This window comes from Gracilinanus agilis, chromosome 3, assembly GCF_016433145.1.
Source record: "Gracilinanus agilis isolate LMUSP501 chromosome 3, AgileGrace, whole genome shotgun sequence".
NCBI lineage: Eukaryota > Metazoa > Chordata > Mammalia > Didelphimorphia > Didelphidae > Gracilinanus > Gracilinanus agilis.
Window position 1 is genome coordinate 480,221,367 of NC_058132.1, and position 27,859 is coordinate 480,249,225.

The following is a 27,859-nucleotide window of genomic DNA, read 5'->3' on the forward strand; positions in this document are numbered from 1 at the left end:
CCAGGGGAAAATTGTGATCAGTAAAGAGTCTATGAAAAAAGAATTCAAACTTAAAAGACTAATTTAATCCTAGGATCAAAGAACAAATAACAGAAACCACTAATAATTTTATAAAAGAAAACTGCAAATAAGGGTGTCTCTAAACTCTTTCATCCACAAAAGAAAAAAGGTCAGTGAAGTAGATATCAAAAAAGCAATAAAATAAAAAATCTCAACAAACACCAAACATGAAAACTGGCAAGTCAAAGGAGTTAAAATTACAAAACACATAAAAAACACATAGAATACATAAAATAAAGTCAGAAATTGTTTTTAAAAATAGCAAAATAGATAAATCATTAGCTAATCTGATCCCAAAGAAAAAAACCAAATTGATTTTAATTTACAACAAATGAAGATATTATTATTAAAAGATTATTATTAAAAATGATTGCCCAATTCTGTGCCATTACATTAGATTAATATTTAAAACACATAAAATAAGCATTTTAAAAGAATACAAAATAGAAAAATTTTAAAATCCAATCTCAGAAATATAAACAGATGAAGCTATAAATGAATTCCTGAAAAAAATATGACTAAATGGATTTATGAATAAAAACTCACGAAACACTCAAAGAACAATTCAAACATAGAATATTTTGCAAAAATAAGGAAAGTGATCCTCCCATAGTGCTTCTATGAACCAAATATGATCATGTTACCTAAAATGGGAGGAGATAAAGTAGAGAAAGGAAACAAGACTAATACCCTTAAAGAATATGAATAAAATGAACAAAGAAGCAACAATGACATTAAAAAGATTACATGTTATTATTGGGTTAGTTTTAAACTAGAAATATAAAGTTGGTTTAATATTAGGAATATTATAAACAATCAAAAGCAAAGGATTATATAATGCATGCAGAAAAACTTTTGACAAAAACATCTTTAACTATCATTATATATAATGGAGAAACAAGAAAATTCTTTTTAATTCTATCAGGTGTAAGGCAAGAATGTCCATTATCATCATTATTATTTTAGCTAGAACTAGAAATGATAGTCATAACAAGACAAAAAAGAAGCAGAAAAAATAAGTACAAGCAAAGAAGAAAAAAAATTTATCAGAATTTGAAGGTGATATGTTGGTTTACTTAGAGAACACTAAATATTCAATTAAAAATTAATTGAATCTTTCAATAAATTAGGTAATGTTGGAGGATATAAAAAAGACCCACTAAGATAATTAGCCTTTCTAGATATTTCCCACAACTCCAATAAAAACAAATAGAAATTATTTTTCAAAATATTACAGAAATATTAATAAGAAAACTTAATAAGAAAACTACCAAGATATACATAGGAATAATGTCAATACAATAATAAAATTATTTTTAGAGAAATAAAGGTTTTAAATAACTGGAGAAATATTAATTGTTTGGGCAGTGTCAATATAGTCTTATTAATTTACAGATTCAGTGCCATGCCAAACTACCAAAGAATTATTATACAGAATGTGGTGCAGAGAGGGGGCATAACTGCTTTGCAGAATTCTTCTGTCAGTTAAGGAGAGTTTTAGAAATCTTGGGGAAAAGGGCAGTTGGTCCTGGGAACTCGTGGAGAGAGTCAGGGTCTATCTGAGCTCCTTCTTTAGATTGAAACCTGGTCTATATTTTGCAGCTTTTCTTTTAAATTGTTAATTTAGCTAATTCCTTTGAATCTCCCTACCCTACCTTATTCCCACCTTCATTTTCCCTACCTGAATGTCTGAGAAGTTTGGAAAGGAGAGTAGATCTGAGAATTAGTTCAAATTTATGATAGTTTAGTCAAATAGGGCTTGCCCTTGTTACAAATTTACCTTATTGAATCATTGTATCCAGCTTTCTTACCCCTTTTTACTACAAACCCTCTCAAGATGAAGTGGGTTGGTTCCTACTCAGTCTCACGGTCCTGCTTCCCTTCCCCCACCTGAAGCTTTCTCTAAGCGGCTGTTAGGGCTACCTTGTATCCCCTACCCTGCCAATCTACCCTAGAAGACAATAAACCCCTTTTGTCTTTAATCAAAACCCTTTGGCTACTTTATTAATTGATTAGTTAGAGAGGGAGGAGGAGAGAGAGAATAACATTCTCTCTGGAGTTTGAGGGAAGCAGAAGGTATCCATTTTGGAGGAAGTGTAACTTCAATACTTACTTCTAGTCCCTTCCTGTGAAACTGACTAGAAGCCTCAAGTCAGTTTCAAGCCATTCTTGGCTGGCTCTAACATTGCTCTGTAAAGTGTCCCTTTTACTTGAAGGGCTCAGTCTGTTTCCCTTCAGTGTTTTGTCTCTAACCTGAGTATCCAGTCTGTGTTTCCCTGATGCTGTTGCCTACCTTAGATTAACTCATCCTCTCCCTTGCAACTCTTGGTACCTCAGTGTTATATAACCTAAACTCAGACATTCCCTTATTTCTCCTACCACCTCAACTACCAGCCTTCATTATTGTACCTATATTGCCACTATATTGCCTTAGAGATTCACAAACCCCTATCCACAGTGCCTATCCTCAATTCCAACCAGCTACTACCTATAGCCTAATCTCCCTTGATTACCTCCAGCCTTGGGTCCCTTGCCTTGCCTTATTCCCTATTCCTACCAGCTATTACCCCTAGCTTCAGTCCCATATTACATCCTGCAGATTCCCTTATGACATCCTAAAATCCCCTTATTACATCTAGAAAAAATAACAAAATTCATTTAGAAAAAACAATGTAAACAATCTCAAGGGATACAGTGGGGGGGGGAGGGGGGAAAACTTAATAGTGCCGGATCACAAACTATGCTTTAAAGCAGTAATGATAAAAATAATTTCTACTAAAGAACAGAAAAGTTAATCTGTGGAACTAAGAAGGAACACAAGACAGGGAAGTAAATGAATTCAAGTACCACAATGTTCAACAAACCCTATTAGAATAAAGACACATTATGTGATTCAAACAACTAAAAAAACAAGAAAATGGTTTCACAGAACTTAAGTTAAGATCAATAACTCCTGCTATAGGTTCAAAATGGACACATGACCTTAGCTTCCCTCAATTCCACCTTCTCAGCAGAGAACCCTGACTCATATCTCACAGAAAAAATTGAGATAGTTCATTATGAGCTCTTTCTTCTCCTCACCTACTATAACTTGGGTGTCTTCGGCCACTATTTCTTTCTCCTTCACTTCTATCTCACATGATAAGGTGGACTTACTCCTTGCCAAGGTTAGCCCCTTTACCTGTTCAAGTAATCATACTCCATCTTTTCTCTTCCTGATTCTCTCACTCTAGCTCTTATTTTCCAATCTTTCTCTGTCTACTAGTTCATTCTCTACTGCCAAAAAACATACCTATGTCTTCCCTCATGAAAAAATACCCTCATTTTATCCATCGCCACTAGCTTCCAATATTTCTTCTGCCTATTATAGCTAAACTCATTGAAAATGCTTCATATAATAGGTGTCTCCATTTTGACTCCTCTTACTTTCTTTTTAACCCCTTATAATTGGACTTTTGGCATTATCATTCTACCAAAATTGCTCTGTCCAAAGTCATCAATGTTTCCTCTTAGTTGTCAAATCCAATGGTCTTTTCCTTAATTCTCATTTTTCTTTGTGTGATCACCCTCTTCATATTTTCTTCCCTTCAGGTTTGGAAGATATCACTTTCTCCTGATTTTCCATCACCCAAGTGAAACTGAACAAAGGTAGATTGAGGCACATTTGCTCTGAAGATTACATTTTATTAATTGGGGCACTACCTGCCAATGGAATAAATCAATAACTTACCTCAGTTTAACCAAAGACCCCAAGATTAAGACAGCTCATTTTTATAAGATTAGAACAAAGAACAGAACAGGGGGGAAAAACACAGTTATGTTTGGTAGAGACATAAGGAGAACACAACATGATTGGTTATAGAGTTGAGGCACAGGGGACAATGTGATTGATTGGAAGCTGGGAATGAGAAGCTAGCAACAATACTTTCTTTCCTACCAGTGACTAAAAAGTAGCCATCCTTTGATTTCACCTGAAAAGTTAAAAGAATGGGTCAGAATTATTCAGAGAGCAAGCCAGACATCCTTGAAGGATAGCTTGGTGATGAACTGATACTACCAGACTCCCTGGTATCTACCTGCATTCCCCAAGGAAAGCAGATTTCCTTAAGGCAAGAATAGAATGGCAATTAGCAAGAGAACTGGATTTCTAAGCTTAAATCATTATAGACTAGCTGAATTTCTGAACTAAGTATAAAGAGAAAAAACCATGACTGAGACAGTTACAGGTCAAAATCAATGAACTCTAAATAGGATCAATAAAAAATGATGCAGAATCAAATTAATCTTCTCAGCCCGCTATTTGACTGTTCCTTCTTTGTCATCTTTGCTAGATTTCTCTCTCTCTCTCTCTCTCTCTCTCTCTCTCTCTCTCTCTCTCTCTCTATATATATATATATATATATATATATATATATATATATATATATATATATACACACACACATATGTTACATGGATTTAATTGCCCTCTCTATGCTGATGATTCTCATCTACCTTTGCTACCCCAATCTCTCAGCTGACCTTCTATCAGGTATCTCCAACTGCCTTTCAGATATATACAAAAGGATGTGTAGTAGACATCATAAACTCAGTATGTCCAAATCATAATTCATTATTTTTCTCCCTTAACCTTTTCCACTTTTTATTAATGGGGCAACACTACCCATCCATTCTCCCATGCTCACAACCTAGGTGTCACCCTTAAGTCTTTGTGGTCTCTCACCCCCATATCTAATCTGCTGCAAAGACCTGTCAATTCTACCTTTGCAATGCCTCTCCTTCACAACACCTTCTCTCCTCCAACTGCCACCACATATCACATCACATCTGGACCATTACAATAGCTTATTGATGGCTCCATTCCCTCTCTACTCTAATCTATCCTTCAATCTATCCAGCAACCAAAGTGATTCTTCCAAAGCTCAGATCTGATTACACAACATCCTCTACTCAAAGAAATTCCAGTGGCTCCCTATTGCCTCCAGGATCAAATACAAAATCCTTTGTTTGACATTTGAAGTCCTTCTTAATGTAACTCCCTCCTACCTTTCCAGTCTTCGCACACCTTCCCCACACATACTTTTCAACTCAGTGGAACTGACCTCCTGGCTATTCTATGAACAAGACATGCCATCTTTCAGTTCTAGGCATACTCTAAGGTTGCCCCACCCCATGTCTGAAATAGTCTTCCCTCCTCAAATCTGCCTACTGGCTTTCCTGGCTTCCTCTAATTCCCAAATAAAATTCTATTCTTTACAAGAAACCTATACCCAAGTCCTCTTAATTCTAGTGCCTTCATTCTATTATTTCCTATTTATCCTTGGCTTGTTTTCATGTATTTGTTTGCATTTTGTCTCATTAGATTTGATAAATTTTTGAGGGCAGGGAATATCTTGGACCTCTTTTATATGTCCCTCACTAAGTACAGTGCCTGGCACACAGAAGACAATTAATAAATGCTTATCAATTGATTTACTAATATTATGTAACTGAAAAATTTATACATTAACAATTCTAGTGCTATCAGAATTAGACAGGAATTAATTGAGGGAAATATGTAACACATTCTAAGATAAAGATTTTGAAATCAAGACATAGAGGGAATTGCCACAAACATATGGAAACAAGAGCCACTTGCCAAAAGAGGAAAACAAAAGATAACAGAGATCTCAGAAGAATGGCAAACTACCAATAACCACATGAAACAATGTACCAAGTTACTAATGATAGTAAGAGAAATATAAATTGAAACAACTCTCAAGTTCCACTTTACACTCATTAGCTTGACAAGGATGACAAAAAGAAAAATGCATGGCCTTTGGGAGGGTATTTGGAATGATGTCCAAAAAGCCACTACTTTTTGGTCCAATAACACCACTATCTGGCATATAACACAATGAAATCAAAGGAACTACATATAAAAAAATACTGATGGTAGCACTTTTTGCCTTTGTAAAGAACTGAAAACAAAGTAGATACCCCAAAACTGGGGAATGGCTAAACAAATTATGCACTACAAATGTAATCAAATAGCATTTTGCTATAAGAAATGATGAGAGGGAAAATCAGAGAAACTTAGAAAAGTTTATATGAATGGATCCAGAGTGAAGTAAGTGGCAAAGAAAAATAACTGAAAACTTAAGAACTAAAATTAGTGCAATGACTAATCAAGACTCCAGAAAACTGACAAGATGTTTCTCAAGGCAGACTGGAGGTACAAAATGAAATCTATATTTCCAAACATCATCTATGTTTGGATTTGTCTGACTTGACTATATTTATTTGTTACATGGGAGGACCTTTTTTGGGGCAGGAAAATTATAGGGATAAGAAAAAAAGGAGAAAAGAAAAAAAGACTAGTAATGGAGCATTAAAAGAAGAAAAGAACGAAAAGGACATCAATGAAACAAAAAATATACAGATGAGAAAAGAAAGTTCTGAAGGGGAAAGGGTTCATAAGAAGAACAATGTTGAATTATATTACATTTTATACTTCAAGGCAAAAGATTCATGTTGCTATATATAATTCTTTCTGCCCTTTACATAAACAAAAATTTACATTTGCGTATACATAAGTTTGCAATAATAAAAATAATTTTAAACCAATATATTTATGTAATATTGTGTATTATAAGAAAGCAGTTTGAAACAATGCAAAGGGTAGATCTAAAGTCAAAGAACTTGAATTTAAGCCTCGGTTCTCTGATAATAGTTAAGTCACTGTCCTTCTCTGGGCCCACCAGGTTCTTCATTTGTAAAATAAATGAGCTGGACTAAATAACCTCTAAATATCCTTTCAGTCTCAAACTTATGATTCTAGTTTTACATCTTTACCACCTATTAAATTAAGTTCTATGAGGAGAAGGACCATTAAATACTACGTATGTAATAAATATTGTCAAATTGAATTCAGGTGACCAGACTCCAATGGCCTTCTCACTTTGGTTTAATTTTTAAGAAACCTTTTTTGTTCCACTGAGCCCAAAACTGCTTCTATCCTGTTTACTCAGGTTAATCACAATCAATATTGATACAAGGACAATTAAGTGTCCTGGTAAATGTGTTCTGTATCAGCTGCTTCAAAATACTTATTTTAGAATAAATGGATGTAAAGCATCAAAAGAAAATTTAACCAGATTTCAATAATCACTTTTTCTCTGTAATTTTTTGTACTAGATGAAATGGCATGTTCTTACTCTGTGGACTTTTCTCCACTAATAAACAAGACAAGAATAAATGCATAGTTTTTGGTTTTAAAATGTAACTAATGATGGTGACTGCCAACCATATGGCAGATGTGATAAACACATTAGAGTCTCTGACTACACTACCATGTTTTTCTCTCCCCCCACCTCCTCACTCTCTCCCCTTCTTCTTCTCCTCCCCCCCGCCCCCCAACCTCCTCTACCCCATTTCTGGCTGCTGCAAATCAAGATTTTCTGTTTCCATCCTGCCCTGACTACCTCCTTTTGCAGTCTAGCCTAGAGGTTCCTTAACCTAGGGTTCTTGAACTTATTTGGTCAACTGTTTGTTTTTTAGTATTCTAATGAATGTATTTTGAAATAATTTTTTCCTTTAAAATCCTGTGTATTTTTTTAATGCATAAAAACATTTTTCTGAGAGGTCTGGGTACATATGCTTCACCAGACTGCAAATGGGGAGCATAAAACAAAAAAAGTTAAGGACCCTTTGTCTGCACATCCTATGTTCCAGCCAAACTGGCCTTCCTGCTGTTGCTTATATGTGACAATTCACTTACTCATTTCTGTGCCCACTCTCTGTGGCAGCCTCTCTCCTATAACTCCTATGCTTACTTCCTTCCTTGCCTCTTGAAACCGCTGGTTCCCTGGTGAGCACAAAACTAGTGCCAACGTCAATAAGTGCAAGAGCTTTGCACAGGGTTGTTCCCTATCCCTCTAATTTGTTGCACATATGTTGTTTAGCTATGCTCCGGAAGAATAAAAGTTCTTTGCAGATAGAGATTTTTTTTAATCTCCAGCGCAATTCTTTCAATGTAGTAGGTATTTAATAAATGCTTGTTGATTAAGCTGAACTGACTTGTTACAAATACTAAATAGCAACATCTCTAATGGACATGCCAGTGGTTCTTTTACAACCAAAACAACATATTTTCCAACTTTAGAGACTAAAAGAACAGACTACAAATCGGGGAGGGAGAAAAAGGACAAAATGGGGTGGGCTGAGAGTGGGAATAGGGTCAAGAGTATTTCTACAATTGTGAACTACAAAACAAATGGATTATGTTTTTGAAAAAATGACTATAGAAGCTGCCACCACTCAAATAGCAATAATAGTCACACTAGCATGACTGAAAAATTATAAAACATACAACACTGCTGAGCTCCATGTGCCTTTGGTCATGGCATATTATGCTCACAGCCTGTACCATATGGGCAGTAACATACACATCATGATGCACACTTTGGAGACCAAGAAAATCTAGTTAGACAAAGAAAGGCAGACACACCACATGTTTTAACTCCTAAATTCATTCTATAATGTGACTTACTTCAACACATAACCACGACAAACTATCATGTTTCTTACCATTGTTTTATGTCATAACAAGTCTAATACAACAATCAAGCAACATGAATAAACTTACACCAGCTTCTTGTCAGGTTTGAGTAGCTTATTGGAGAATTCACTGATGATTACCAAGAAGGTTAGATTGGGAGGGAGGTAATAATCTATATCTTGGCTATCTCCATGAAATGCAAAATCAATTCCTTCTCTGTTAGCAAAGAAGAAAGAAGTTAAAAAAAAAAGTTAAAAACCAAAACTGAAAATAGAAAAATTGTAGAGTAAATAATGGTACTTGTAATACATACTTGTGTATCATTGCTATCGATTCCCTGGAATTCATCTGATCCCAACCAAACGTGAGAGAAAATCGACGAGCAAGTTCTTTAATACTGGCAAAGTTAGCTGAGGACTCAATGTGCTTTTTACGACTGTTATTGCTGCAATAGGTTGCCATGTGGTTCTGATATAACTGCAAAACCCAGATATTAATCAAATATTTTCCATAGAAGAAAATCCTTATGAGAATATCAATAAATACATCAAGACCTGTAGACAGTAAGGACGTAGATTCATAGGAACTTAGAACTTCCCCTTCCCCTTCAATTCTCATGGAATCTCTACATCCCAGGTTAAGTGGCCATCCTCTAGAAGACCATAATTTATAAGGAAATGCAATATCTACTAAAGAAATATTCTTTTGGACAGTGCCATTTGTTAGGAAATAAGACAAACTGAGTCACAAGCAAAACTCAAAGGAGGCCCTGAAGCAGTGTGCAAGTTGGCACAAATTAATTATGTCTACTTAAGTGTTTGATATAAAAAGTCCTGTGCAAGATTTTGGCACAATCCAAGGGCAAATTCATTAAACACTCAATCGAAGAAAAACTATAATCAGAGAAAAGCTAAGGTGTAAAAATCAATAAACCATTTCAAACAAAACCAACGTGGAAATGTTTTGCTTGACTATACATATTTGTTACAGAGGTTTTTATCTTTCATTTTTCCTTCAATTTTGCAGGGTGAGATGGGAGAGAAACTAGAAATAAGGTAGCCCCTCCGGAAAGGGAAAAATAGAAGAAGGAAAAAAAAAAGAGGGTCACTGAAGGACTGGAGGAATGCACAAAAGAAAACAGGAGAGTCAGAGGAAGACACAGAAAAGGGACAGTATAAGAGTTAATATGCTGATTGTATTATAAATTTAAATAGAAAGTAAGCTATATGTAAGAGATTCATTGTTTCATGTATGATCCTTTTCTATCTTATTTTGTATATGAAGATGCTCATTTCCTTTCATATAAAAGTTCAGAATAAAAAGATAACACAGAAGAGAGAAAGAAGTTCAAAAAGGAACAAAGATGAGCAGGACAATTTTATTATTATTGCTTTAAGTTTAAAATATAGGGTTTTTTCAAACCAAACTGTATTAGAAGTTTATTATTTCATATACAGTCCTCATTCTTTTCTTTCTTATATATTTAATTGGTCAAGTTTATTGGTGTTTGCCAAGTTCATTATGAAAATGAAAAAATGCTGAAGAAGCATAATTGTCTATATCTTGGAGATATATAGATATGTATGTATGTATGTATGTATATTTAAAACAAATTGAACAGTGGCCTTTTTCCCCATTAATGGAGGGCTGTACCAAGCCATCAAGGCCCTCTCAGAAACAGACAGCTAGTTCCATTTGTCTTGAAAATCAGCACAGTCAACCAAGGGTCAAACTGGAATGATCTCTGTGTGTGATATCTAAACACAGGGTTCTGACAGGCTGCTGTTTACCCTCACCTTAGCTCCTATTTCAGGGACTTAGGCCAGAATATAAAGCATCTGGCAGAATGTGAAATAGTGGCAGGGCTTCATGTATCAGTCACTCTAGGAGGAACATGTTCTGCAGCTTAAAAACAGATATGTACAAGTAGACCAGGCTGGAGCAGTTGCTAAAATAGATGTCCAGTTCCTCTAAGTGATAGAGGCTCAGAAGCCTGAGGTGAAAGGGTTTAAAATTACTAATGAGGTAGAAAGGTGGTGGGCAGAATGTAATATTTCTCTTTTCTTCACTATAACTTCAGCCTAGAGTATAACAACACTAGTCCGGCCGATAATGAGCAAAAACACTGTCAGGAGCTAATTGGCACCCATCAAGTGAAGACACATAACCATTGTCCCTGAATAATAAGCATTCCAAAAGACAATCTGTTCCAATAGGCACTAGGTTCATCTCAGAGTTTAGAATTGCAGACTGTCAAGAAAACACCCCAAGTATGTAGCTGTCTACAGCTAGCACTTTGTTACCTACCTCTGAAGGAGAAATAAATAGCCACTTACTTTGGAGGCCTATTTGGCAGGCCAGTTGGAGGAAAGTGAGGAATTCCTCAGAACTCAGATAAAAAATACCATTTTCAGGTGGTCAGGCCAACAGAGAAATCAAGGGGTGCTATTGGCAAATGACTACAACAATATTTGCCTAGTCAATGCTATTCCTTGAACACCTACATGTAAGACTATGAACCTGAAATCTCACACCAAACACTGCCTTAATTTCATGATAGGGGTATGACTATATTATTTCATGCCTCTTGTGTTTTCCTTTTTTCATTAATAATGGGGCAAAACTGAATGCAATCAAGTACATACCAAGGATAGAATTTAGTAGATGAGTCTCTGCTTTTGAACCAAACATTTTTCAAAAAAGAGCAAAAATACGAAAGGGGGGAGGGGAGAGTACAATATCATAAATATTCCTCACTGCACATGCAGGTATCAATTTGACGAGGGTGTCAATTATTCAAGACCCTGGAAAAATTCCTATAAAAGAAGACTCATCTTTCTCTGTGAAGTGGTGTGGAAAACCAATCTCTATATTTTTATACATGTGGATTTTAGAGCCAACAATTGTTTTGCTTACCTCCTGCAAACAAACAATCAATGTCCTGGCACTCTCGATCCTATCATTGTGCCTTGTTCTGTTGATTGTTTCTTTAATAATGTCACCAAAATCATGGTAGGTCTAATTAAAACAAAATTAAACAAAGGAAAAGAATGTCATCATTAAAGGAAATATTATTCATATTCTCAAACTAACAATACTGTCAATATGTAATAATAGTAGGCTTATTAAGAAAAGCAAATTTTTATCACTAACAATGTAGCATTAACAGATTATAATTTTCAATTCTATTATTCATCTTAATGGGAAGCATGACTTATAAAAATGTATACATTCAAAAATAACAGAAACTATGGCATATTGGCCTATATGTAGGTAAAGTAGTTAAAGGATACTGCTTAAGATGCATAATCAGCAACCACTATATGAGATGCAAGGAATTTAGTCTTGGACTCCTAAGGAACTGTAGTCATTAATAGAACTGGAATTAATTCTTTCCAATAAGTACCGGGTAGGCCCAGGATTAAGTAAGTCCAAAAGATTCAACTACCCTCAAATGGAAAAAACAGATCTTTTGATTAAAGAAGCTGGGATAATATGAACAAGACAGTTTGGAATAAAAATGCCAAGCTTTTGCCCAAAGATCATATGCAATAATGTCACCCTGGCATTTTATATGTGGCCTCGGTCCACTAAAAAATGACTTTAATAAATGTCAAAAGCAAAGTATCGTGAATTCAATCTATAGTGGAGAATCATAGTGACCGGCATATAGTGCTTGTAGATTTCAACTGCTGTCATCATTTCCACCACGTTAAAAGCAATCAGTTTACAATATTCAGACAGAATAACCCGCTTCCTGTATATGGAATCCAGTCTATGAGCTTCCTCTTTATTCTTCTCTTCAGGCGAATCTAGGAAAAGAATTCAATTCATTCTTTTGGTATATAACTTGTTGTCCACATACACTGTATAAATGTGGGCAAATTGAACTTCCAACATATTCAGCCTATCCAAATCTCTCCCCCAGTGCAATAGTTCCTACGCAATGGACACTGAAGTATATTTTTGTATATGGCCTATAGCCCAAATGTGTCTGTAAGTCTCAAGTGCAGAAATGTTTCTATAACCTTTACAGTGCCTCACTTAGTACTACACCAATTAGTAGGCACTCTGGGCTTTTCAACAGTGGCAAAATTATAAAATGAAAATTTTATTATTTTATGTTATAAAATATAAATATATTATAAAATAAAATTATAAAAAAGAAAATTCTACTGTCTTACTCAACCAATTCTCTGGATCTTCCTAAATAGTGGAAGGAGGAAGAGGGAAGAAAATACTAAACACAAGTAGACTCAATGAACACTTGATTTTACTTTTAAAGGAAAAAAAGAATGGAGAGAACTTAACATATAGCAACTGACCTCTCTTCACCAAATCAATATTTAAGAACAAATCAGACCCAACCCACCCAAAGCAGAAATATCCTAAATGATAGCCACTCAGCTCTGACTAATAGTTTTGACTGATCTACTTCATTGAATTCAAAGGTAACTTGAATCTCCTAAGAAAAGGATTTCAATGAATTCCAAAAGAATTATAATACCAAATATCTGAAAAGAATGCTAGTATTTTAAAAGATGCCAATAGGATATATATAGTAAGCACTTTGCAAAGAATAAGATTCTGGATGTCACTAACTATAGAACTTTAAAGCTTAGATAACATTAAATGGTTGGGAATTTTAACAGGTTTGGAATTTTCATGGACCCAGGAAGAATCCAAGAACTAAGATCAGCAAGAAGGAACTATAGAGTGTAAAAAAGGAGGTGTGAAAAGAAGAAATGGGTTAAGGTATTAGGTATATCAGTGTCAAGTCTGAAAACATGAGTAAGAAAAGAAACATATGGATTTGAAGTTATCATTTTGAGAATATTTAAGAGGTAAAAATATGAGGTCAAGATCAGAATGGCAATAGCTGTTGCCCTGTGGGGACTATTAATCCTCTTTCAAGTCTGATAAGAAACCAAAAAAATTTTTTGACAGCTCAGAAAACAAATAATAATTACCTATGATTATAAAAATGATTAAATAGTTAATATATATGTCCAATAAAATAACCAGTCCTAAATTTGCAAATTTAAACCCTGAAGTACAAATGTTTCTTTGGGACTGGAAATTTTAAAATGCATGCTATTAAATTCCTAAGAGTTTTATTTTCTGTTACTTACTGTCCCTAAAGACTATAATGACTAAGACATATATACAACAATCAAATACTCGGACAACCTAACCCAGCCCAATTTTCCATCTCAATGCATCTAATGATATACATTCACTTAAAACCACATTTCTCCTTGAATAGATAAAGGTTCTAAACCTATACCCTCCAGAACTAAAAAAAGTCTGAGCTAGAGCCACAATACTTACTGATCTCCCCAAAAACATGATCCTTGACGAACTGAATCATCTTTGACTGTAGATCATGATCAGGAAGAAACTTAAGCAATGCAAAATCTTCATCCTCATCCACACCTTGGTGGCTTAAAACAATCAGTAAGTCACATAATAGAATAAAGGCCTAAAAATATAAGCACACAAACAAGGTTAATGTCACAAAGAAAGAATATATCTACTAAAGATATTCTATCTGTCTGATCTACTAAAAATGCCATTTATCCCTCCCTGAGAGGTCAGATCATCTAAAAAAAAAAATTCAGTTCTAAGATCTTAAGATTAGAGATCCACTATAATGAAAAAGGGTCTTAGGTTAAACAATTACAAGATGCAGGTTTTCCTTTTTTGGTTTGGTAAATGAAACCATAAGTTCCAGGGGAAACAGATAGTTATACCAACCTTTTCCCTCACATCCTTATTATGGTGATTGAGGTATGATTCACATATCAAGCGGAAACAGGTCATCTGTTCCTTCAACTCCGAAAGAGTTTCCTAAAAATATTTTTAAGTTTAAAAATTAGAAAACTTCTTTTCAAAACAAATTATTTGTTTTTAATTAGATTTTAATATTTTTTCCTATCAACAGAAAATACCTTTTCTCTTATTCAACCTTCATCCATTATCTGAACCAAAAGAAAAACAAAACCCCTATTAGAAATGTGTATAAGTCAAGTAAAACAATTTTCTGCACTGGACATGTCAAAAAATGTTTCTCAGAGTCCTTCAGGCTCTCTATTAGAGGGTAGAGAGCATGCTTCACCATTAATCCTCTGGAATTATAAATGGTCATTATGTTGATCAGTCCTAATTCTTTCAAAGTTGTTGGTCTTTACCATATTGTTGTCACTGCACAAACTGTTCTCTTGATTCTGTTCCCTTCATTTTTCATCAATGCATACAAGTCTTTCCAGAAAACAAATGACTATTTCTAAAAGTCCCTAATACTACCAACGTAAGCTTGTCAAATTTTCCCTTACAGCAACCCATGACTTGCAAAGATCTACAAAATGGGCACCAAAGAAACAATGTTAGAAGAAAAAAAGATCTTAGAATATCCAAGAACACAAACTTGTTACCAAACTTGGAAGAGAACAAAAATCACCAAGAATTCCCCTGCTATAGCATACAAGAGATGTAAACAAGTCATAATGATATATTTTGTCACACTAGAGCTCTAATTTTAAGTTCAAAGAGAACATGAAAAGTATTGTCTCTATGAGGCAGCTATATGTCACAATGGATAAAGACCTGGGCCCCAAATCAGAAAGAAATGAGTTCAAATTTGACCTTAGACACTTATTAGCTATTTGGGAAAATCACTTAAATTCTGTTTGCTTCAGTTCCATTAACTGTAAAATAGGGATAATAATAGTATCTACCTTAGAACATTGTTCCAACGACTGAGATATTTGTAAAATCCTTGGCAAATACTAAGCACTACATCATATAGAATGCTTATTCTCCCCCTATTCTCCCTCATGCAACTGAAAAAAGAAAAAGCCTGACAATTAGTTTGCCCAATCATATAATTTACTAAATGATTAGCTGAAAATAGAAACCAGAGTCCTCAGATTCTTCCTTTCCTTTCAGAGTCTCGAGTTCTTAATAGTAGCTATCTTTTACAGGGAGGTTAGGAGCAATAACGATAACAAAGCAAAAGAAGGATTTGGGAAATCTCCTACAGGCTGGGAATTCCATTGAACATAAAATCAAGTCTTTAGGAAGAGAAAGAAAGAAAATGTAGCCAAATGACAATGGTGAGAAAAGACAGAACCATCTCAGGTACAGATAACCAAGAAAACAAACAAAACTCTTTTTTGGCAATAAAGAAAACATTTTCTATGCACAAATTCTCACCAGAACTGTTAACAAGTAACAACCTGCCTGAATTTCACTTCACTGGAAAAATAAACCTGAATATCATTACTAATAAACAGTGAAACTGTCCAAAGAAAGGCAAACCAAAAAACAAGGGGGCTGAAAAAACCAGTAAACAGGATAATAAGCCTCTTAATTTAACAAGATAATTGCCACACCTGGAGTTTATTTTTGAAAATGAAAATATAATATCTATGTCAATGACATTTGTGGCACATTGCACAAGTAAGATGTAAGCAAGTAATATTTTAAAGCATAAGTACCTCAGCATATTTTAATATATGCAGTCCTTGAATGTATCATTTGTTAAGACTTCTGACATTTATTTGAAATAAAGTGTCTTTTTAAAAAGGAATCATTCTGGGGGCAGCTAGGTGGCTCAGCGTATTGAGAGACAGGGCCAGAGATGGGAGGTCTTGGGTTCAAAGGTGACCTCAGACACTTCCTAGCTGTGTGACCCTGAGCAAATCACTTGGCCTTCATTGCCTAGCCCTTACCACTCTTCTGCCTTTGAACCAATACACAGTATTGATACCAAGACGGAAGGTAAGGGTTTAAAAAAAAAAAAAAAAGGAATCATCCTATTCTATAAAGAAAGCTACAATAGGGAAAAGGAAGTTGCTGAATAAATTAAGAAATTTTGAAATGCCTGCCCAGTCACATCACAATTAACTTCCTTAATATATTTTGCATGACTGCACATATATAAACTAAGTGCTTGCCTTCTCAAAGAGGGGGAAAGGGGAAAATTTGAACTCAAAAATTATCTTTAAAAATGTTAAAAATTATTTTGACATGTAATTGGGAAAAAAAAATCTTAAAAAAGCCTATTAAATCAATCAGAAGAAAATACATCTATGTTGTGCTGTTGCTGTAGGTTTTGCTCTGTCGTCTTGCTAATTGATAGGAAAGGCCCTGTCTGCTCTTACTCAAGGTCTTTGGTCATTAAGAGGGGTCATTAACTCTATTTACTAGTAAATGCTAGCTTTATTAATAAATGAACTATGCTTGGAAAAAAATGCCTATTAACTTCCTTAATCTGTATCTATAGATCCAAGCATATGAATATTCAAAATAATTGTGAGCTAAGGACATTAAAATTTTTAATAGATAAATTCACTGAAGCTTTTATTTTGTTCTACTTCTTTCTCCTTCTACCTTTTCTTTACTATGATTATTTTGATCACAAATTAAAAGTGTATATTTACAGGGTCACACAGGTCCATTGATCCATGGAACTGAAAGAGATCTCAAGTCATTTGATCCAAACACCTCATTTTATAGATAAGGAAACTGAAGTCCAACATTGTTAAGTAACTTGCCTGAAATCACGTAGACAATAGGTGAAAGTCAGAACTTGAACTTGGGCCTTCTGATTTAGTATTCTTTACAATGTATCATCATTTCTCAAAATTTTCTTTAGAAAAAAATCATATGAAGCTAGCCATGGGCTCAATTTGACAACAAAAATTGTAAATATTACTGTTACACAACTACATAATAATATTAATCAGTAATAAAAAGTATAGTCTGTAAGAAATGAAGTGCTCCTTCTAGAACCTTCCAACCAGTGTTCCTGCTAAAATTAATACCACTGACTAGAAAGTGCATGTTTTTTTTTCCCCATGAGGAATTACCTCACAGAACTAGAAGAAAACTTAGACATTAATTGTTTTTCAGATGGAGAAATTATCTTTCTTTTTCTTTCTTCCAATATTATCTTCTTTTAAAAATATAATCAATATCTTACATTTACATTACTTTCATCTCCCAATGTCTCCCCCTTCCCTCCCACACAAAGCATCATTCATTTTGACAAAGAATGAAATTAAATTCAACAAAGCAATTAAGATGGTCTATGCAATGTTCCATATCCCCTACCTCTGTAAAGAAGGGGGGGAAAAGAATTTTCAGATCTCTCTTTCAAGAGGAAGAAAAGTATGGTGGAAAATAAAAGGAATTTTAGAGTCAGAGAGTTTTGGTTCAACGCTACCTCTGGAATAGGATGTGATCTTAGACAATTAACTTCTTTGGGTTGCATGACTTCATCTATATAATGAGAGAATTGGATATTCCCCCCTAACATACCATTCAGCTCTACACATCTTTGATCCTACTGGAGCCTATGATACTGTGGTACCATTCTTGAATACAATAAACACACAATGTTCAATTTATGCTTTCAGTCAGTGTGTATATTATTTTCCTGTTTCTGCTTACTTCACTTTGTATCATTTCAATGTTTTCCTATGCTTCATTATATTCTTCATAGTCCTTTATTTCTATGGTAAGGAAATATTTTATTATATTAATTTATAAGAACTTAAATATTTAGCCATTTCTCAATTGATGGACATCTACTTTGTTTCCAGTTTTTTGCTAATATAAACCAAAATATTATAAATATTTTGGTACACAAGACCTTTCTATTTCTAACCTCCTTTGGAATAATAAAATTGGTAGTAAATTTCCAAGTTAAAGTGTATAGACATTTACTCAATTTTTTAATAGTTTCAAAGTTAGTTTCAGAACAGCTGGATCAATTCCCAGCTTATTCATAGCAATATTAATATGTCAATCTTTCTATTCTCAATCTATTTTTGTCATCCCTGTCAATTTTCTGAGTGTGAGATAAGACCTTAGAGTTGTTCTGATATATTTTTTCTTGTTAGCTTTGACAAAGAACATCCATTAATATGGTTAATGGCTTTCATTCTCCTTTTGAGAATTATTGCTTGCTTATCCATATCTTTAGACTAGTTTTATCTACTGGGAAATTAATGCCCTTGATCTAATAATTTTGTAAAAAAATAAGATCTTCCTCAAAACTCTTAGCATTTTTTCTTCTCCTACATTTTGTCATATTGTACTAAGTATAATGTGTGGTGGAAAGAGAAACAAACCCAGTTATTTGGGTTTTATTCCATTATTTATTAATTTATTTCTATGATTATTTGTGTTAATTATTTATATATTACATATAGCATATATAATATGAGATTTTTATATATATAATTATTTAAAATAAAATTAGGAAAGTTATGGCTTAAAGCTTGGATTTACCACTTATTAGCTATGTAACTATAGGGTAGTGAATAGAGTGCCATGTCTGAGGTCAAGAAGATTTATCTTTGAAGTTGAAATCTGGCTTCAGACACTTACAAGCTATGTGTAAGTCATGTAAGTCATGTTGGCCTCATTCTCCTTATCTATAAAATGAGCTAGAGAAGGAAATGGGAAACCATTCTAGTATGTCTGCCAAGAAAACCCCAAATGGGGCCATGAAGAGTCAGACATTACTGAAAATAACTCAACAACAACTGCTATCTCTACCTATGAATTTCCTAATCTATAAAATGGGAATAAAAGTATTATATACCTATCTCTATTGTAGGAATAAAATAAATGCAAACTATAAAATATCATATAAATATAAAGTATTTTTATATTTACATGTCTTATCTCAATTTAACCAATTACTATAACAGTGGGCTGGTGTTTATATATCTATCAAAGTTTAAAAAAATACTTTATTAACAATTATGTTTGATCATGACAAGTCTGTAAGGCGGATATTGCAACTATTATTATCTCCATTCTTCAAATGAAAAAAGACTAAGATAAAAAGGATTTGCATAGGTCATACAAGTACAAAGCGCAAAAAGAATTCTCATTGCAAAGGATGGTAGTCTGTGTCAGCATACCTGAGAGGGAGGTGCTTCATCCACTAATGCTTCAGTAGCTAATTCCAGCTGCCACAAGAGAGCAAAGTAACTGCACTGAAGAGCAGGGATTAGGGTCTGAAAAGAGAAAATCACCCTCTTAAAGACAGGAATTTGAATTTTCAAATAAAAGTAAACAAAACCAAAGAAACTGTAAGCTAACCAAAGGAGGATACAAAGCATATACAAGGCACCTTAGAGGTTTTACTTTTCAATGACAGAAAAGATCAGGAGGAAAAGTTCTGAGAAATATGAGCAATCTCAAGTATCCACCTCAACTCCCCACCTCTCCCCCACTTGAGTAAGCCTTACTCTAAAAGAGTAAGAGGGGTTTTTCAATGTCCTTTGGGGAAGGAGGAGGCTAAGTATTCAATACAAACTTTTAGCAGAACAAGGAATTTCAAGGTAGTGGTGGACATGAACCCCTAACCAGGATAAACTAAGAATCAAAAGAGTTTCCTCTTGGTTATTTTTCAAGGAATCTAAGGTCCCAATTAGATTTCTAATTAAACACCATAAAAAAAGCATTCTGCCTGGAAAGTCAAAAGTACATGTATCCTTTACCTCAACAGGCAACCCTCCATTTTCCTTCTCAAAATTGAGAATCTTCAGAGTCCAGTCACCAATGTGCCAACTGGTGAGGTCATGTGCGCTAAGCCATAAGCAAAACAAGAAGTTATTTTCTTCATAACAAGGTAAAGCCTCCCTCACTTAACCTAAATTTATTCAGGAGGAAGGCTAGCCAAAGTTAAGAAATTCTTAGTTACAGAATATTTTTTTTTAAAATGAGGTTATAATTCTTTCAAGAACCTAGAGGTCACTTAGCAACTAAGCTAATGAAATGTAATCACTGGATGGGGGGTTGGGGGTGGCAAAAGAAAATTTTATCTTAATTTGTTTTTATACAGGAGCATTTTGCAAATTTTTAAGCACTATAAAAATGCTAGCTATCATCATCATTATTATGATTTTAACTTTCTCCCCCCTCAAGACTGAACCTTCTTTGGTAACAAAGGAAAACAGGAGTTTTTCTCATACAATAACTTTATCCCAAAATATGTGTCATACTGTGTTGACTCTGGGCAAGTCATTTAACTCCCACTGCCTAGCTCTTAAAACTCTTCTGCCTTCAAACCAATATATAAAATTGATTCTAAGACAAAAGGTAAGAAGTTTTTATTTAAAAAATGTGTCATGATTGTCTCTGGGTCCCTACCTCTATATACCTTGGTAGAGATGATGTTCCACTGTCTGCTTGTGCAGCCCTTTGTCCATTCTGATGGCTCAGGGTTGGATTTCCTCTTTGGTGATCAGATTCATTTACAATGCCCAGATCCTGTGCAAGCTGTCTTCTTGACTCTGCTTAGTTCAATCTACTTCCATTCATACAAATCTTCCCACTTTTCCTGAATTCTTCAGTTTCTCACCTCATAATCACACTTATACAGCACACTCTTTTCTAGCCACTGAATAAGCACACACTTGGATACTGCAGTGAATGCTGGGCCTCTGCTTCTATCTCTGACTGGCTTAGAAGTACAATCTGAGTAGTGGGACTGTTAGGTCAAAAGAGGGTAAGCAGGCAAGAGACCATTTCTTACTTAATTCCCAATCAATATTCAGAAAGCTGGACTACTTCACAGCCCCTCTCACAAGGACAATTTCCTTTTCTTATAACGTTTGCTGAGCTGCATGGCATAGGACAGCGCTGGTGAATGCTTTTGAGTTTAGGTGCCCAAACTGCAATTTCAAGCTACCTGTGAGCCCCCTACATTACCCCCAAGAGCAGAGGGACGACGTGCTTGCTTTGGGTGGCTGGACAGAGGGGCAGAGCATGCAAAAAAAAGTCCTTGGGCTCTGGGAAGAGGGAGCACAGAGCATATCCCCCATGACAGCTTGGTATGCATGCCAGTACTTCACCAACACTGATACAGGATAACAATCCAGAGATGTTTCAATTTGTGTTTAATAATAGTAATAACTAGTACCTTAAGGTTTTCAAAGTACTTTACAAACATTCTCTCATTTGATCCTCACAACAACCCTGGAGGGTGGGTACTATATATCCTAATTGACAGGAGAGAAAGTTGAGATAGAGATGAAATGATAGGGACACATAACTAGAAAGTATCTATGACAGGATTTGAACTTGGGTCTTCCTTACTCCAAACCTTATGTTCTATCTACTGCATCACTTAGCTGCCTCCTTCTTTTAATGTTAATGATATGGACATATTTTCAATAGTTGTTTAGCATTTGAAATTTCTTTAAAAACTAATCATATCCTTTGACCAATTAACCATAGAGCAAAAACTCTTAACCTGGAATCTATGTAATTTTATACTAATTATGTACTAATTATTCTCAACAAAATTGGTTTTTCATAATTCTTTGTACTTTATGTATTTAAAATATCATTTATAGGCTTCACTAGACTGCCAAAGGGGCTCATGATACAAAAAATTTAAGAGTCCTTGGTCTAAGGGAATGGCTCTAAGTATTATATACTTGGGTAATTTCCCTATACATTTTAGATTTTGGACTTCTTGGTAACAACTAATATAAATATTTCTCCTCACTGTCTACTTCCTTTTCTGTCCTCATTGATTTTGTTCATACAAAAGCTTTACATTTACATAGTCTAAAGAATCTATTTCATTGGGCTCTCCTGTTTCCTTGTTTGGTTCCGAAATCTCCTCCATCAATACTGGTAAAGAGTATCTGATCTTCCTCCTTTAAATTTTTAATGGAATGATCTTTTCTATTCAGGTTGTGTAACAATTTTGAACTCCCTGTGGAATGTAGAGACAAATATTGTTTGGGAGAGCTATTTTTATTAGAAAAATAAGAATGATGTAGAAGAATGGAATAGACATTTTTTGTAATTAATTGTACCTAAGGTAGGAAAGTATACGAGAAGGCTTGAATGAATATAAGTTTCTCATTTTAAAAAGATAGCATTCTCCAAAAAATGTTATTTGTTCTCTTCTGCTCCAATAAGACCTTGCTTTTATTTGAAAGCAAACAGTTTTAGCAACTACACCAACTATCACAAATGCTGAATTACTGATGTTGGAAATATTAAGACTTTTGTTTGCTCATTTTTAGTTTTTAGTTTTAGTTATTTTATTTTCCAATCTCATCTACTCATAGACTACCAAGAAAGATTATAAAACCACTTAATAAAAGGAAAAATCAACAGAGGAACCTAGTTGGCAGGTATTCCTTTTAGTGACCTATGAATCACTTCTATGTCTCTGATTCATTGTCTGAATACCACTAGAAATTGTCAAATTTGATAGGAATTTCATTATGCCCAGAAGGAGGATGCACTTACAGCTACTAAGAAAAGATGTACAATCACCACTTTAAGTACTCATTGTGCAAGGTATGCTGATTGGATAGCTAACCCCAACTGATGTTCTAATGACATTTAGGGAGTAAGGGAGAAAATAATGATCCCTCTATTTCACTAGATTACACTCTGATGGTCTAAGTCAGTAATGGGCAAACTTTGTAAAGAGAGGTCCAAAGGAAAGGAAATGCTCATCTTTCAGTCTGTTTCTAAGGCAACTCTTTCGAAGTTTCATTGTATTGTATCCTACTCATTGTATTCGTCAGATTAGGAATAATGTCTCGCAGCAGGATAGAGCATTTCAGGGGGCCACACCTGCCCCACCAGCTGTAGTTTGCCCATCACTGGTCTAAGTACACATAGTAGTGCCTAATGTGTAAGTTTTTGTTACTAACAATCAAAACCAAGGGAAAATAACACATCCAAAGGGTGGGAGTTTCCAGACCTATGAGGAAAGCCCTTGCAAATAAAATTATTTCAATGTGTCTTAATACTCAAGGTCATTAAAAATGTCACTAATCCATAAGAACCTCAGGAATCCTAGTTTTGACAAAGCTTACAACATATAAACAAAAATGTTTATTACATACATATATAAGTAAATAACTATCTTACTTGTGAAAAGCTGTTAGTTTTTTCAGTGTGCAGGACATTCGCAAAATGTGTTCTTCACTTATATCAAAGCCTTCTTCCTAAATGAGTTATAAAAAAAGAAATAACAAGGAGTGTGGACATAACAGATTACTCTTTCATAATTATTAAGACAAAAGTAGAACTTGGCTTAAGCTACTAATCTTCACCAGAAGTTTTCATAAATATTTAATCATTTTACAGTTATAATATAAAGAGGGAATAGAGAGAGGTAGAAATAATACCACCTTACACTTGAAGAACACTTTAAGATTCATGAAGGATTATGCTAACAATATTTCTGTGAAGTGAGTGCAAATATCATTATCTGCCTTTTATAGAGGAGTAAATGATGACATCAGGAAGGGAAAGTGACTTGAGTACTACACAGAGACATGTGGAGTCAGAAAACTTTAAAGACAAGCTTGGCATTTCATAGCCTTGTAACCACAGGCAAGTCATTTGATCTTTCAGAGCTTTGGTCTCCACATCTATAAAATGCAGATAAAAAAATACCTATAGTGGTGTTAACATAATACACCTCTATCCTTTGGATTATGAGGGAAGAAAGCCCAGTCTCAAGATATGACTAAATGACTCCTCTGAGTCCTGCTTCCCACCATCCTCTTCATACCACTCAAAGAAAAAAAGGATTAAGAAATGCAAGCTAGTAAAAGGGTTAAGAGTTCCCTAACAAGAACAGAGAACACTCAAAGTCCTAAAGTCAACATGAGAGAGGAACAGGTAGTATATTTTGCATTTATTGATCATCTTATTACAAGGAAAGAACTGAAATAACTAAATCCAAATTCCACCCTCTTAACCTACTAATTTCAGCTAATGAATTGAGTACAATATATTGGTTTAATAAATTTCTGAATACAAATTCCCTCCCTACCACTGCAGTCTGAAAGAACATCAAATATAATGAATAAACTTCCTTTTTTTCTTGATAAATTCAGTCACACAGTGCTGTTCTTATCTCCAACATTTTTCTGCATCTTAAAATTAATGGAGGAGAAGGGTGGATAGCTAGGTGTCTCAGTGAATTAAGAGCCAGGCTTGGAGATGAGAGGTCCTGGGTTCAAACAGACACTTCCTAGCTTGTGACCCTGGACAAGTCACTTAACCCCCACTGCCTAACCCTCACTACTCTTCTGCCTTAGAACCAATACATTATTTGGTTCTAAGACAGAAGGTAAAGGTTAAAAAAAATTCTCCAAAAGAACAGCTGTCACTTTTCAGTTACATATATCCAGGCCTGGCTAAATGGAAAATGCTTTGTATCAAATAATTAAAAACTAATTCCATGGCCACAGGCAGAGATTTCACCTCCTTCTCCAAGATATCTAGTAAAGATTATTCACATAAAAGTCAGTCTGACTTAAACTGAGGATATCCCAGATCATGTGCAGCAAAAATAATAAAAGAAAAACATTTCTTCGCAGCATCACCACTCTGACATTAGAACTATAGTAACCTACTTTTCAAAATCAGGGCTGTTACCTCATTAGATCTGTTCAGAAGTTCAAGTCTTAAATGATAGATAATTCACAGAGGACAAGTGAGCTAGTGTCACCTATCTTTATGAGCAGAAATTAATTTTTTCTTTTAGAGGTTTGAATGCCATTTCCTCAATATAAATGTTAAAAGTCTCATACTTCCATGATATCATTTTTATTCCTCATTACCATGACATCATCCCCCATTAGAATCTTCTTATTAGTTACACACCTCTTGGAAAAAGTCATCTAGAAGCTGGTAGAAATCTTTAACCATCTCTTCTATTAACTGATGCCGGGCCTCAGATACAATAGGGAATATTGCCAGCTGTTCGTTGCAGAAAATGCTGTATACCTTGGAGCAGGCCTCAAGGATATTAAGGTCAGAGTGTCTGTGCACAAGTTCTTTCATCTCCTTTAGCAAGGCATCCAAGTACTACGAAGAAATGCAGGATCTCATGAGGAGGGTCAGGTCACCATCCCAATGGCTGCTTAATAACTCTAATCCAAGAAGGAAGAGCTAAGTTAACAAGCATTTGTTGAGCATTTAGTGAGCACTGAGCACTGTACTAAGGAGAAGTGAGCAAATTTGAAGGAGGAAAAGTTGAAGTGTATGACAATCATTATGAGAATTAAAAAGCTCTCAGTATAATGTAGCAGAAGGAACAATGGGCCTCAGATTCAGAAAATCTGAATTCAAGTTCCAGCTTCAATCTTGGCTTGCTGATCTTGGCTGGCTAATCTTAGGCAAGTCACTCATCCTCACTGAGTATGTTTCCTCAACTATAAAACAGAATAAAAAGAGTTGTACCACCTAACTTGTAAGAAAATATAAGGGAAAGGCTTTTTCAATTTCAAGGTAACATTATTATTGAATTATATTATGTGTAATTATTATACAGTATTATTGCTGCATGGATTTTAATAACTATGATAATATGTCCATTGCATTGTGTATGGACTGTAAACATGGAATTATGAAGAACTGGAGTAATGGATGTCATTTTTAAAATATGAGAAGGAAAAGAAAATGGGCCATGTGGCAAAAATGAGGGACCAATGGGCACCTCCCTCTGCCTTAACAGCATCTTTACAATGCCAAAAGAAATGGAGGAAAGCCTTTAGCAGAGAGGAAAAGTTTGACTTTAGCAAGAATGACATTTGCTTGGCAATCTGCATTAATGGAGGGTATACCTACAGTGATGAGATAAAAAATCCAGATGAGTGATTATTTTTAAGTTCAGTTTCCAATTTTCTAAAAACATACACAAATATATTTTACATATTTACATATATCTAAGCATGCATATATGTAAGTATATAAACATATATATAAAACATATGTGAATGTTTTTAGAAAATAGACACACACACACACACACACACACACACACACACACACACTGAGTCATAGAATCACAGATATAGGGGCTCAGAAAAAGCATCTGTCCAATCTCTTCATTTTACAGAAGAGAAAAATCTAGGTCCTAAAAGGTTAAGTGACTTACCCAAGGTTCCAAAGCTATTAAAAAGCAGAATTTGAACCCAGTTCTTCTGCCTTTAAACAAAGAGTTTGATATAATGTGTGCACTCTCAAACCACTCACAGAAGAAAAGAAATAGCATTTGCAATTGTATGTCTTTCATTATAGTAACCTTTTGTAGTCAGACCTTAGGGCAGGGGTTCTTAACCTGGTGTACATATAAAGATTTCAAGGGGGTCTGTAAACTTGGAGGGAAAAAAAAATTACCTCTATTTTCACTAACCTCTCACAGAAATTTATTATTTCCTTCAATCATATATGTAGACAACAAATCACAGCAGTATTAGTAGTACCTGTAAATTTGTCACTAATAGAAATCACAGATATTTTCATATCAAATAGTTGTTATAGAATTCTTGAAAGATTATTTACACTTTTCACTGTTTCTAAATTACTGGAATATGAAAACAATCACTATATCCCATATGATTGTAGTCTTCCTTTCTATTGAATGTACTTCAATATCATTGACTGTCTTTTGAAATTCTATTTTATGGATTTAAAAACATTATTCTGAGAAAGGGTCCTTAGACTTCACCAGAATTAAAAAGGAGTCTAGGACACCAAAAAAGTTAAGAACCCTGCTCTAGGGAAAATGGAGGAATGAAGGAGATGGAATAAAGGGAAACTGTATGAGGCTAGAGGAGAGATAAAGGAATGAATGAAGAAGTCAGATGATAATAGAAAAAGTAGAGCAGGTTCTTGAAATGTAATATGAAATCATTTTTGAGAATATCTTTATTAGGCTGGCAACTTCTCTCCAAGGAACCTCATTTGCCCACCCCTACCCTCTCACTCTACCTTACCCCTAAAACCACAAGGTGAGAATCAAGATTGTTCAGTAAACACCAAAAAAGGTGATAAGTAGCCTTCCACTAGTCATCTACTGGCCCACAACTGATCCTTTTGAACAATAAAGAAAACAAAACAGAACAAAAAGAAAAGATTTTTGCCTCTGCAAAATAAATAAATAAATGGACTTTCAAAAAATATATCTGACAAAAAAATCATCATCTATTTTCTGTCCTAAATAAGACACCACAACAAAATCATTATTCCTCTTTAATAATTACTTTTTTGCTTCAACTCTATCTCCTAGTACGATACCTATGTCTACTAGAATCTAAGTTTTCCCAGCACCGAAGAGAAAATCTCTTGGAAATGGCGTTGTTATTTTAATAACAATTACTCTAGCAGGTTTCTCACCACTCCAATATATCCAGTGTCAGACCCCACTCAGCCCTAACCTCTTATAAGCAATTCAGAAAGAGA

The 27,859-nt window shown here is 34.6% G+C and overlaps 1 protein-coding gene across 1 annotated transcript in view; it reads right to left on the reverse strand.

The window, feature by feature from the left end:
• The window catches only part of LOC123242568 (cohesin subunit SA-2-like), a 135,903-nt gene that overhangs the window by 36,514 nt on the left and 71,530 nt on the right, over positions 1-27,859 (reverse strand). The window contains exons 20-29 of the mRNA XM_044670400.1: positions 25,277-25,480; positions 23,528-23,604; positions 20,122-20,209; positions 19,540-19,635; positions 14,357-14,449; positions 13,931-14,081; positions 12,263-12,411; positions 11,516-11,617; positions 8,913-9,076; positions 8,687-8,815 (exon numbers count right to left, since the gene is read on the reverse strand). Coding sequence (XP_044526335.1) covers positions 8,687-8,815; positions 8,913-9,076; positions 11,516-11,617; positions 12,263-12,411; positions 13,931-14,081; positions 14,357-14,449; positions 19,540-19,635; positions 20,122-20,209; positions 23,528-23,604; positions 25,277-25,480 — 1,253 coding nt within the window. The remainder of the gene's footprint in view (positions 1-8,686; positions 8,816-8,912; positions 9,077-11,515; positions 11,618-12,262; positions 12,412-13,930; positions 14,082-14,356; positions 14,450-19,539; positions 19,636-20,121; positions 20,210-23,527; positions 23,605-25,276; positions 25,481-27,859) is intronic.